The following is a 14,273-nucleotide window of genomic DNA, read 5'->3' on the forward strand; positions in this document are numbered from 1 at the left end:
GTAAGGGAGGGGTGGATGGGCAGTTTCTAACAAGCGCTGTTCTGGCTTTTTTCTATCGTATTTACCATTTGCTTTCTGAGACTCTGAGTTAGAGGCTCTGTCATGTCTTACTGCGTAATCATATGAAACATGTGCATGCTAGCTAATAAGGTATAAACTCTGTAAAAGTAGTGCTGTACATCCTACCTTCCAAATGTGGGTAAAGTGCACGGTTATATAAAAGATAGACACTGAGTGCAAACAAGTGAGTGTCCTTGCCCACATGAAAGTTGAATGCTTTGGTACAATGCTTGCAGCAAGCTGCATTTTGAAGACTTCCAGATCCTTCGACTACATTCCTGGTTCATCACCAGCATTAATTTGTTCTCATGTTGTAACATATTTGCAGGTTATGCAACAGCCTTAGGGAATTGAACTACAAGTTGCGAGCTTAGTTTTTACTCTCAAACATACTTGGCAATAGCTCTTAAATTTACTGCGACAGTTACTGTATGTGTTGGCTTTTGTCCATGTGCTTTATATGGCCACTGAAAGTACTGCAGACTTTGATTCTTTGCTTTGAACAGTTTTTATTGAACTCCTCGCAGTCGAGGCAGGCTGTCCTTTGAGATGCCTCCTGTCTAAATGGCTCAGGCCCGGAGCTCTGCCCCCAGAGAGGCCCAGGCCGCTCCTGGAACATGGTGGGCAGCTGCCACCAGGCTTTGTCCAGCAGATGGGACACCCTGGTCGCTGCTGGGATGTGTGGAGATCCTTCTCACCAGTACCACACCTCAGCATCCTGGCAGGGGCCTACTCTGGATCATGTACCCATATAGGCCTTCTGTCAGGCAGTTTGTACTTGCCGCTGCGAGTGCTGAGCCCCATTTTCTCTGCTGAAATGAAGTAGTAGGGTGGAAGGAAGCATCCCAAGGGCTACCAGTCGGACGTACTGTTTTTACTTTCACACTCAAACTGTCATATAATGTCAGTGTTGAACTGAATGCTCAGAAGGTGTTTCAGAGTCCACAACTTCATTGGAACCCACTAAAATAGCCGTGCATTTGTCCATTATGTGTGTGTGTGGAATTTAGTTCTGACCTGTGTGTTACATGCTGGGGCTTATCCTTGCTTTTGCATCTCTTCTATTTATTAGAAATGCCAGACTTTTGCTGCAAGCCCTAGTAAACCAGCTTGTAACCCTTACTGCCCTTTACAAAGGGTAAGGACTACATGAGCTCATATTTTAATGAGACTTCTGCCTTGCTCTACAGTAAAATTTCTTAATCTGACTTAATAGCGAAGCTTTCAAATACTTAGGCTACTGTTTAAGCTAACAAACAAACTTTGTTGAGGCAGGAGGGCGAGATGAATGCGTTGCTTCTATCAAGTGTGTTTCTGAGAACTTAATCAGTATGCAAGGATCCAAAGCCTTGCTTCACTCAGAATTCGAGGAACCAGCAACCCCTCCACTCTGTCCCTCTTGTCATGCTGCAGAGGCTGCCAGTGTCACGTCCCCCACTCAGCAGAATATAAATGTGAGTTTGAAGAGTTAATTTGAGGTCTGGGGGAGCTTTTGACTGGGTGGCAGCTGCAGCTTCAAACACCTCATCTAACAGAGGCAAGGTGCTGGCAGCAGCTGCTTACACTTCTCCTTTCCCTCTCTAACAGTGGCCTGGCTGAATGTACTTGTGACAAAATATCTGTGGGTTTAATGAGGGTGAAACTTGGCAACTATGGCCCAGAAAAGCAAGCAGTGCTGGGAGTGTGAACGTTTTTCAGATGGCTTAATGCAGTTAATGATCAGTTGTTCCTTTCTAGATAGTAGTGTCCTTTCTCTGAAAAGCATTTCCCCTTGCATAAAAAAAAAAGCTCAGTTTTGTAACTGAAGACAGCGTGTACTGTTGCATCAGCTTGACACTTCTTAGTCAGCAAATTTTACTTCCAAAATCATGATTAGGAGGTTCGCTGCACAACAGATATTCAGTGTGATCCTTACTTGTGCTTTGGTGTAGGTTTTGTGGATCCTTTTAAATGGGTAAGGAGGAGGGAACTGGGGAAAAGTATGCTCTTGCCTAAACAAGGGAGCAAACTAGAAAAACAGATGGTGCTAAAAATAGTTTATTACCAGAGACTAAATATGGCTCAGTGACTTTTTCCTTATAAATAATGCAGCTATAAATCCTGCTAGATATCAATAAGTATTGAATTAACTCCAAACTGCTGAGTGTTACAGAACCCTTTGGCAGCTTTCCAAGCGTGGTGTTGCCCTTCATTCATAGGATCAACATTTAATTTCTTAACGGGGAAACCTGAAGAATTCATCCTCTTTGAATGGAAAACATAGACACGGGGAGCTTGAATGAGTAGCTACAGGCAAAGGCATCCCGTTGCAATGGAAGGGGAGCCGTGCTTGATGAGTTCCTGCTAGGTCACAGCCAGGATGAATCTCCTCCTTTCTTTTCCACAATGCATGAACAATCAAAGGCTCGTTTTTTATCTATTGTTGCCATGGAGGGCATCCATTTAAAGTTCAAATTCCAGAAGGCTTGGGAAGAAGGGAAAGAGCCGTAGGAGTAGGCTGGGCTGGGAGATGATAGTCAAGCATCACGCGAGCTGAAGACAAGCCAGCACTTTGTCCTGTGACAGGAGAGCCCAGGCTGGGGGTACTTGGTTTTGAATGGGTGCTTGGAGGTTTTTCTTTTTTTTTTTTTTTTTTTTTTTTGGAGTAGTGAATGAAATGCTGCAGAGGTAGCAGGCGCGGAGAGCATCTGGCGTCTCGCTTTCTTTGCACTGGCAGAGTGGGTCACAATGTGAAATTAGGCCTGAAACGGCGTTTAATGAAGTGAGCCCTTGCGCTGGAGGTTCCCTGTGCTCTGACAGCGAGGCACTATAAGCCTTGAGGATAGCAAAGGGAGGGAAATCTCATTAAGGATAAAGGTTTTTTCCCACTCTTTTGTAACTGACGTTCTGTAACAAATGCCTGAAAAATAAGCTGTTCAGAGCCCAGAGCTGTTCAGGGCTGTGTTGCTTTTCATCAGATGTGCAACTGGCTTTGCATGTTTACAGGGCTTCTTGAGCCATACGCTAATAAGAGGAGGAGGCAGCTTAATATCTGCAGTGGATTTACTTTTCCTTTCTGGCAAGTTCCCGTATGTGCAAGTAAGTGTTCATTGTTGAAAGAGCTAATGAGTACCAGACCAGCTGCATTTGACATTATGAGCAAAGGGGCCATCTATTAACTCACAAGCTAGGTTTCAGCCAGCTGTGGGTATTTTCGTTTTTAATTATTACTTAGCCTGTCATAAAATTGGATTATGCTAAAATTATTGGTGATGTTGTTTGGAATACAATACAATATTGAACCACAGCTCTTAATTCAATATCGTATATAGGGTACCTACAGTTAATGTGCCTGAGCTGCACCAGAGGGTTTAAAGAGGTGAGAGCACTTTTCTCAGGTTTTACCATCTGGATTTTGGCAGGTGGCAGGGGATTAGGTTTGTTTCTTGCTCTAAATTGCAAGAGATGGTGGCTATCAGAAGAGTTTAGTAGTGTTTTATCATTGATACTGTGACTTTTCCCCATCTGGAGGTGGCGGGAAATCCCAATGTTACTGTTTAACTTACACTCAGAGGTATAATTTACTTTCTAGTAACTCAAGGCAATTCTGGGAAAGGGGGTCCTCTTAATATTCAGTATTTTTTTGTGATATGGTAATCAGAAACAAATTAGTGCATCTTTATAATGAAAGATTTTGTAACAAAATAATTCCTTTGATTCTGAAACTAGGCTTTGGACTTTCATATACTGAATATTAACTGTTGTGAAACATGATGGTAAGGCAGATGTGCTTCCCTTGCTCTCAACAGTCACTTTTTGACTTGGTGAACCATCTTATGAAAGACTTTAAACAAATTGTTTGACCTGAGGTTTTTCTCTACGGAGGTTTAAAATCACTTTAGAAAGTCTTAAGTTTAACTGTCGTCTTTCATTACTCTTGCATTATATCAATCAGTTCATGCTGTACATATATCACACCTACATACCAGTATATAAGTGGAGCAGTTCTCCCATGCATGTGGAAGATGAACTGATTTGAGTTTGTCTATATCAACTAGTGATGCCAGTTTGTTCTGTTGGAGTTTTAAGATAGGAAATATACTGACCTATGCTCTCTTTTTCAGGTATATGCGGACTGAAAAGAGTTTTCACAGTATTAACTGTAAATTTCTATTGGAATGCAGTTGTAAAGAGATGACTTCTGAGCAAGTGATCTGGGAGGTGATTGCTTGGTGTTAGCTGCAGCTAGTTGATCCATTCAGATACTTGAAAGTACACGTTTCTTTACATGCTGCTGATGACACATGCTTCTGCAATGAAACTTAAATACCACCAGAAATTGAGTTTTAAATAAGATTTCTGACCAGTTTCCTGATTTCAGTTTTCACTGTAGTAGAGACTGTGTGACTGAAACTTAAGGCTGTTACAGTATGCTAAGGAGTTTAGAAGTCGTGGTAGTCTAAATAATTTCCAATCTGTTAAAGCAAAGCGTGAGTAATACTTGAACACGTAGCTTTTTCATGCAAATGCTGATTGTATTAGAAAATAGAGAGAGAAACTGAAGTTGGCTATACTTTAAGAAGCTGAGCTCAGTTTTAGTGTTACCACAATGTTTTAATACTGAATATTGACTTTCTTGCACGCAAGTTGCTTAGGCTTTGCATGTCTTCTGATTTGGTACAATGTATTTTAAAACACATTTTATTGTTTTTCGGTGCAGCTGAAGGATAAATACAATATACATGGTTTTCTGACTTGACTTAAAAAAAAAAAAAACAACAAAGCAAACAAAACCACAAATGCACACTATTGAGCATCCAGTGCTGAAGTGTTGTGCTTCCAGATTTGGTTCTCAGTCCAATAAATGGACTTGTCCAAACTGGATGTATCTTTAACTAAGCCCAAGTTTTAGCACAAGTTGATTCAGTATTAAAAACCTGTAATGGATTTGCCACTCGTGCGGCTCAAGAAGTATTCTTGACATCATTTCAAAAACGCTCAAAGTGGTCCAAAATCAGATGCTAAGCAAAAAAAACCAAACAATATATGTATTAGAGATTGAAGGTGAACAGTGCTAATTGTGTTCTTTCTAAACAAACGAGTTGTGTTCAATTTACCTTGTCTCTGGAAGTAATTAGTGGTCAGAGTCCACCTACAGTTTGAATTAATGCTCCTGCAAGAATTTATTGTGAAATTGTGGTGTTTGCATTGAGTTGAACAAAAGATTCCTAACGGCACTTGTACTTTGTCTGCACGCGTGCATACCCACGTGTGCCTGCGTGCAGTTGCTTAACGAGATCTCAAGGCTTTGTTTTGGATGAGTATTTCTGTAGTGGAAAATTGATCAGAGGAAGGGGGAACTGTTCCCAAGCTGAGACTGTTTGCCTTTCTCTCCCACCCCCCTTCCCTGGCAGAAGTGAGCTTTATGGCCCAATTATAGAATCCCTTAAAATGCTAGTTATGATGGAGTGCCAGCATAACCCAATAATATAGGTGAGGCTGACATCTGTCAGTAACTAATGAGGGCAGCCTTAGAATGAGGGTTGGGAGTTTACCTCTCTAATTTTTTATAAATTTGACCCATCGTATCAACTTAAATATTTGACTTGAGGATGAAAAATGAACGCAGTGGAACACAGAAGGTGGTGCATGGATGTACTCAAAATCAGCGCATGTGTGATTCAGTTGTGAAAGTAATTGTTTGCAGCTCATAGCGGAGTCATGCAGGAATAAGACCTTGGCTGAGGTGCTCAGGAATAGAAGTTCTCTATAAAAATAGATGACACACAAATGGCAGGAAATGAAGCCAATATGGTCATGTTTTGAAGCCACGAGGGTCAAATCCTGTCCTGTGTTACACTGGTGCATAATCAGTCCACTTAAACCCTGTTACTTGAGAACACTTGGGCATTGCAAAGAGAATTTCAAAATGTGACCGAGCAGTTGTACTTCCACAAACCAGCACTTGCTCTTCTTGTTAGGATGCATCTAGTGAGAAACCTGGATGCCCAGTAAAACCCCTGGTTTTGCAGGGAATCACTTGTTTCAGAGCTGATAGTAGCTGTGCAAATCTTAATTTCTCTGCCAGAGGGCCAGTGCTTTGGCTGCCGCAAGTGGTCTTCTGTTTTTCAGGTCCTGAATGCTGCAATACTGCAAGCAATTATTCTGTTAGGCAGTGTACTTGTTCCACATGTTGGTATGTCCCTGGCCACTACAGCAGTGAGGTGTATTGATTGCTGTCAGTCTGAAGACATGTGTGTCTAGCTCATGCTAATGATGTGCATGCTTCCTTTTTCCCAGTTTAAAATTCAGAAAACTAAATGCATCTGTGTATTAATTGGACATTATTGCTAATAATGTGAAAGAATGACTTTGTAGAGATTTAGTTTTAATAACAAAGATGGTAACGTGCATTATAAATTACTTCTTGTTTCCAGAGCTCGTATTTCTTTTCTGAAAGGTAGAAGTTTCTGAACTGGAAAAGGTGGAACAACCTTGGCAAAACATGAATCACCTCCGATGGGGAGAGCACGTGGTTCCATTGTTTCCCTCTTTGCCAGTTTACTACCAAACCAGATGTGTTCATCCTCATAGGAACACACAAACACTGCAGCTGTTCCTTCATCATGCCACCACTCACTAATGTACCTGAAGCAAACTTGCCAGCCTGAAGCCTCTCCTGCTTGTGCAACCCAAGCACTTTTTAGCCCAGTTCCACGTTGTCCAGCTCTTCAGCTCATCTGTGTAGTGCTAACATCCGATGTGCTTAGGGTCAAACAGGGAGCAGGAAAATAACTAGCCCAAGTGCAGAGACAGTCACATTGGTGCTGCAAGAGACCCCAGGCTGCAGCTGCTGCCTCTGCCAAGAGCAGAGCTAGAACCCTTTTCTCTGCCTGCTCTCCCTGCTGCTTCAGTAGCCTTTTGAGTCTTGCCTGTGGTGGGGCTTTTCCCTTTGAGGGAAACCTCTGTTCTAATGCATCAGTGCGTTTCAGATGAACACTGCTGTATCTAGCAGTTGTCTTTTTTGGCTTAATTTCTTTTCTCCCTGGCCAAAGTCTTGCACTGTATTATTCAGCTGAACAAAGCAAATGTTGTCATGTTTTACTTTGTCTGACACTATATTGATTACTGGCCAATTTATAGGAGTTAAACCCACTGTATGAACCTCTTCTGTTAGCTAATGGAATAATTCATAGCATCTGTAGGTATTCTTACTGGTCTGGTACTAAGAGCAGTTGAAACTTTTTTACTTAATTACAAGCAGGTGAAATAGGTAGGCCTGATGGTTGTAGAATGTACTCCCCCATTCCCATAATAAAAGACTGCATGATTTATACTTACTGAAACAGCAAAGGCGAAAGGTTGCAGTTCACAAATCCACAGACTTGGAAAATGTAAGATGCCAACATCTTAATTAAAATTCCATACTGTAAACTTTTAAAAACGCAGTTTAATGTTGGCCTGGGTTTTACATAAGGGGAAAATGACTATATATGTTGACCCACTTCATGCTAATATTGCCATTGAATCATTTTCTTGACTGTATTATATTACATATTGTATCAACTCACTTAGCTTCTAATTTGTCTTTAAAATAGTAAAAATAATAAATGTTGACCTCTGTGTTGACTGGTGCTGGACTTGTGGAAACTGCAAAACCTTTCTACCTGAGTTCCTTTCAGTGTCTGTTAGCTCTGCTAACCTGTCCCTATCAGACCTAAATTTAATTTGGATAAAGATGATGTAAAATGGCAGTAGTGTTTTAAATGCAGTGTAGGGAAAACACCTTCAGACTGACATACTCAAACTATTCTTTAATCTGCTTAAATGGCTTAGTTTGTCACTTAATGATGAAACTTAATTGAGCACATGTGCTTCCTCCCCTGGCTTCCCAGTCTGTCCATTTTGTAGACCTTTAACTACCCCAGTAGTTTCAAGTCAGGTCTTTCATGTGATGAATAGCCTCGTATCCTTGTGTATGTGAGTGTAATTAGACAAACTCAGCATTTTGGAAAAATATTTCTATTTCATTGGGACATATTTCTTCAACTAATAGTACAAAATAAAAAGGCCAAATTAAATCACAAGTTCTTACAGCTCATAAACAAACTTTACAAGGATACTGTGGCACAATTTAGAATAAGCATTAAAAAAAAATCTAGGCCAATAAATAGATCAGCTTTCATGGTAGACTACACCAGAAAGCAGAATGTTTAAATCTAGAACAGTCTGGCTAGTGGAAGATGAAAGCCTATTACTTCATGATCCTGTTTAGCATCTGATGTGAAATGAGTTGATGTCAGTTTACTTCCCTTCCTGGGCACTTACATCTAAAAAATTAAAATTACCTTTTGAAGATACAGCAGAGACAAAGTACTGAACAACTTTCATATTGCTGCGTGTCAGCTTGTATTGATTCTTAGTTAGGTCCTTTACTTTTGCAAAGAGGACTTATCTTCTTTGTCTACAAAAAGTTCAATTTTTTTTACACTTCTGTTTTGAACAGGGATTTTTTTTCTCAGTCACCTTTGTTTTTAACTTGTATGGACTGAACTAACTTTAGCCTCTTAACATTATCTGTGAACAAAATGCTCAGAGCTATGCAAAGCAAGAGTCAGAGTTAAACCATAGGAGGCTTATTCTACAGTAGGGTTTGTTTGTTACATAAACTGCACTTTTTACTATTTCATTTAATGTTACATAGAAGGTGAAGGCGTTAGGACAGATTTCTTAATCTACAAAATCCAATGGTTTGTAATAAACACTGTATGTATCTCCACCCTGAGAGATACTAATACTGTTAATTGGATGCATGAACTGAAAATACAAGTAATTAGATGCATGACCTGAAAATGCCTTTTATAGGAAAGGACACCTCTGTTCATGTCTGTTTGCGATGGGAGGTGATGTCAGGTGAGGTATGTTTAGGAGGCAGCTTTCAGCAGGATTCCATGTAGTGTTTAGTACCGCTCTGTTGTGACAGTTTGCATAATTTAAAGTTTTTGAAGTCTCCAACTTAGCTTCATAAATCAAGTCTCTTAAATGTAGTGAATCTGTAGCATGGTTGGACTTCATTATTGCTGAGGCAAAGCTGTAACCTTGTTGGGGATAGGGGACTGAGATGCTAACATGCTATAATGCTAAGATGCTATATGTGGTGCTTCTGAGTTGCTAACAGTGGAGGCCTTTGATTTTGAGCTGGTCTGACCAAGCTGTAGGAGAAGCAAGTCCAGGAAGTGAAATAAGTCTTAAAGCAGCATCTCCACATTTTTCAGTCATAGGCAGGAGTCTCCAGATTGGACAGAAGGTGAGCCAGGTAGCTCCTTAATGTGGTGAATTCCCTCTCTTCCTAAACCTGCAGCTTCAGGGAGCTGCTATTGCTGTTGAGATGCCTGCTGAGAGGCAGCAGGGTGGGCTCAGGGTTTCTGGGCTTCCTTTGCTCTCCTCTTGGTGCCAGCTGCTGCAGCTGCACCTCCTGGGAGCAGCTGTGTCCTGCACCCCATTCAATCCAAGGGGGGAACGAGTGGGCTTGGGGTGTGAGGGGGGCGTGGGGAAGAAGCATGAGAACTGCTGCTCCCATTATGCCCTAGGTCTTAATGCCTGCAAATGACTTGGTTTTCCCTCGACTGCTGTAGCGAATGCTCTAGTTTTGATAGTAAAACAAAACCCAACCTTTTTATTGCTTTTTATATTTGGAAAGTGATGTATTATCACTTTCTGAACTTGAGGTTTAGTAAAGAGTACAGACATTAGCTTCCTTTCAGGCTACTCTGGGCCTTTCTTGTTTGCTTTGTATGGCAAGGGTCTAGAGAGATTTCTTTTATTTCCCTCCCCGTCATTGTTTTTGGTACAAAGTTTTATTCTTAATATTCAGACATTTTATCGCCTCCCTTCTTTTAAAACCGAGTTTCTTTTTTTCCCCCCCGTTGCACAAAAGAATACTTTTAGCTGATTGAGTTCTATCCATTGCCAACTGCGGACTCTTTTGTCTTGTTAGCCCAGCATCCTTTATAGAAGGAGGACCATTGAGCAAGTCCTCGCTGGCTCCCCGCAGAGCACAATTGTGCATGAAAGGTGTGGTACTGTACCAGCGTAACATGTCAAGCTGCAGCTCAGAGGGCTTGAATGCATTGAGACTTCTACCTTTTTGCTTTGTGAAAGGAGCGGGATTGTGCTGTGAGATAATAAATCCACCTATTTTTAGTTCGGTGCGGTTGTGACAAGTGGGTGAACAAAGACCCAGTTGAATGCACTTGCTGTTGTGTTGAAACCAGCTAAAGGTTCCCATTCAAGTGGTTTCAGCACAGTGCAGCTAACAGGCAATTTTCCATTTATGTACACAAACCTTCTAGAAAGACAGCTGTGTGGTTGGATTAATTTCTAGCAGTAAATTGAATAAAAGATATTTTGAAGGGGGACTCGGGAATTCCTTTCTAAAACACTGAAAGCAGATCTTTGAAAGCTCTCCTTTATTTGATGCCTTTCCTTCCCGATGTCTACTGTAAGATTTAAAGGACTAGAAATACTGTCCCCTATGCGGAGATGCACAACAGGAAATGTATTCTCTTTTTCAGAGCAATGAGATAAGATTAGAATATCCTTTAACACTTTCTACTTCAAAATATGCTGGTTTGCTTTTAAGTAAATATGAGAAATTCACACCTCTTAGTCATAAAAAGGAGCTCAAATGTTTGTGCTTGCATAAGCTGCAAGTGAGCTATGTCAAAATGTGTTCTGAAAACAGCAATGTGTGTTATACCAAAGCTGTTTTTTGGTATATAAAACAGGGGAGGGGAACGTGGCTGTGTAAAGCTTTTTGCTTATGCAAGGTTATCAATTTTGTTACATCTGAAACATCTGAAATAGGATGTGGGTTTTGATGAAGGCCAACACTTCAGTGAATTCCTCCTGGTGGAACTGTGATCAGTCTTTTTTTTTTCCCCCTGAAGGTTGATCTTTGGATGCAATTCCTGGAATTGCATAAACCAGCTCCTAAATGAAGTCTTGTTTCTGTCTGCCCAGGCACACTGCTATCCCTCAGATCCTTCTGGCCTTAAACCTAACAAGAGATCTACTACAAATTATAAGGTAGCAGAGCTCTTTGAGCAAGAGTGGTGTACCCTATAGGCATAACAAACCTCAGGGCAGTAACAAAGAGCATAACACTGAAGTGTTTGCATTTGGTGCAGCCTTGGGGAATACTGCTGCAGTGCCCCAGCTATGGAGAGGCTCCAGAGATGGTGAACCACCTCCCTTACAAGTCTTGTTCGTTCCTCAGCCTGGCTGGACTGTGAATTCCAGAACTCAAGTGTGTTGCTTTTCACTGTTACCTGAGTTTTCCCTCAAATAATTTTTCTATGTAGACTGAATGTAGGGATATATGGATAGTCATATACAGGCAAGGCAGGCCAATGTCTGTAGATTTCCTCTGAGTTCATGAAGTTTTGTTTAAAAGCCACTGAACAGATCTGGTAAGCTGCTCATGTGGCTGCTAATATGCACTGGTGGAGTAGAAAAATTTTCCAGTGCTCTGGAAAAGCATCTGGTTCATAACACATCATGAGTGCTGCAGTGTTCCTATTTCATACAAATATATTAACAAATATAAAATACCTAAGAAATGACAAACTAAGGGGGGAAGTTGAAAATGGGTGTGAACAGTTGATTTTGTTCCCTGTGGATCTGGGTGTAATAAATAATCACTGTGTGCATGCAAGACTGGAGGCACTTAACCAGTACAATATCGAGAGCCCCCACAACATGATTCTCCAGGCTCTTACTGCTTCAGAAAGAAGCCCTTTGTGGCTATTTCTGCTCACTGTGTGCGTTCAAGAGACAGAATTCAGAAGTTTTGCACAGACTAAAAACCAGCTTCTGCTTTCTGTATGGCCTTGCTGTTAATTGCAGCTTTTGGATTCTCATCAAGCATCCATTTCAGTTGCGTGAGGAGCTCAGGCACTTTATTCCTGTATCTGAGGGGCAGAGGTAGCACACTGAGGTTTTCTCTTTTAAGTCAAGGTGAGCACCCCCTTTATTTTTTAATATACTCATTTAAACAGCTCTCAAATTCCTGAGCGTGTCTTATTTCTGGGTACCACTTGAACAACTTAAGCTGTCTCTGGAGCAAGATGTTTCCAGCAGGAGCTTGGCTTTCCCCTGTTTTGAGGTTACCGAAATGTGCCAGCTGCCTTGTTGCAGGCTCTTGTGTCACCGAGGTGAGGCCAGGGAGCTCGTTATCTGCACATTTGGGAACTTTGAGAAATTAATTGTTGACTAGGCTGCAGTGCAACTGTTTGACCTAAATGCTTATGTTACCAACTGGTATGCTCTGGGTTTGCTGGAGAGTTGATATATCAGATCGGATGCTTGTTGATCCTTATTTAGTTGAGTAAAGGTAGGTTTTTAATCTTTTTTAGAAAGAAGGGGACTGCTAATTTTTGTCGCTAACTTGAATCTACATTGGCAAAACATCTGTGCAAAACCAAACTGTTTATTAAGTAGATGCCTTTCTTCCTTTTTCTTCATTCTCCACATTGTTTCCACTGTAATTTTAAACATGTATGCCTTTCTAAACTTGTGTACATACCCTTAACCCATTCAAGAACTTGGAGAACTTATTCTGCTCCTCCTGTGCAATCATTGTTAACTTACTCATGTTTTTTCACTTGCAGACTTTAAAAAATTCCAAAAGTCTTTGCTCCCTTGATTATGAAGATGACGATGATGACACACAAATGAAGACAATTGTGTCATCCCCATGTGACTCAAATGATCTTATGAACATCATCACCCCTGGTTCCAGTCCGATGAAAGAACAGCTGGATGAAGTAAGGCATCATGGGTCATGCCAAGGTAGCTTCAAAACAAGGGATTATAAGAAAGCAGCTGCAGTATGTGAAAGCGATGAGGACACAAGTGATTGTGAGAGCACTGAAGAGGGCATCTTTCCTCTAGACTGTGGGGACTTGGACCTAGAGCAGATTGAAAACAACTGAGACTCAAAGTTGTGTGCTAGAATCAGAGTTGTTCTAAATTAAAATGATAGAGGATTACCTTTGCCATGCATAATCCATGTCCCTGAATTTCTGTATTGCCTATCTTGGGCCTGTGTTAGAAATGTTTCAGGTGGGGGAAAAACGTAAACCATTGTTACCTGTTTAGTCTATTGATCAATATGTGGATGACAACAACAACAACAAAAAAAAAGTAGGAGGTTAAATGTTATTTTGAACATTAAGGAATAATTTTGATTATAAAATTTCCTAACAGATATTTTGCATTTTTATGGCTTTTACAGTTCTGGAGAAAAAGCATCTCTATTTTGAAATGAATTTTCAGAAGGGCATTCTATAAAACTAAATCTGTCTACAGTGATTCTGGTGCGGGTATATGTTGCTTTTGTTAAAGAGCTTAATGTGAAAAGTGAATTACATAATGAAATTGGTAATAAACCTTCAGACAGAACTCTTAAATACCTGGTTGACAACTGGTCCAAAACACTTAACTGCCATCTTTGACAGCGTCTGGTTAAAAAAAAAGTTCATAACATGTACAAATGTTCTTTTCATACATTCAGGACTTTTTGATCAAAATATGGTAGTAACCTTAAAGGTTAACATTTTCCATGATTTTACTACTTGAATTGTTTTCTAGCCTGAAGCAATGCTAATTTAGGTGGGATAAAACTGCAAGTAGCTGCCCACCTACTTGGTCATTATGTTTTCTGTGGTTCAAAAGAATGTACAACAAGAGCACTTGAACTTTTAGACAGGGACTTTGTAATGATCAATTCCCCAGGAGGTGATCCCTTCAGCAATACTAGAAGGAAAATAGTCCTTGAATTAAATAAAATGACATTTTGCTTTGCACTTGTGTCTGTTGATGAATTTTACTTGAGGAAAATCTATAATCTGGGGCATATTCTGCAGTGTGGTGTTTATGTGCAGAGCTGGGTGGAGGACAGACTTCTGGTCATCTGAAAAGGAAGTGAAGTCAAGTTAGTCTGGGGAGCTGGGGAATAATTCATGCTGGATCCCAGAAGTGTCTCAGTGATTACATACACCATAATTATCTCTAATGTAATATTGTATTCATTGCAGGCTATTGCAACACATACTTACTCCGTTAGTTCAGACGGAATAGGGATTTTCCTGGTCAAGGAGTAAATTAATTTCAAAATGGAGTTTTTAAATTGGATAGAAATGGACAGGCTTAGATTATGGCATTTCAGTGCA

At 40.6% G+C, this 14,273-nt stretch overlaps 1 protein-coding gene across 3 annotated transcripts in view; it reads left to right on the plus strand.

Moving 5' to 3' along the window:
* The window catches only part of FAM53A (family with sequence similarity 53 member A), a 69,026-nt gene extending 55,119 nt beyond the window's left edge, over positions 1-13,907 (plus strand). For all 3 annotated transcript variants that reach the window (XM_027455706.3, XM_027455707.3, XM_072037850.1), the window contains exon 5: positions 12,711-13,907. In XM_027455706.3, coding sequence (XP_027311507.1) covers positions 12,711-13,034 — 324 coding nt within the window. In that variant the 3' untranslated portion in view covers positions 13,035-13,907. The remainder of the gene's footprint in view (positions 1-12,710) is intronic.
* The last annotated feature ends 366 nt before the right edge of the window (positions 13,908-14,273 follow it).

Source organism: Anas platyrhynchos, chromosome 4, assembly GCF_047663525.1.
Source record: "Anas platyrhynchos isolate ZD024472 breed Pekin duck chromosome 4, IASCAAS_PekinDuck_T2T, whole genome shotgun sequence".
Lineage (NCBI taxonomy): Eukaryota > Metazoa > Chordata > Aves > Anseriformes > Anatidae > Anas > Anas platyrhynchos.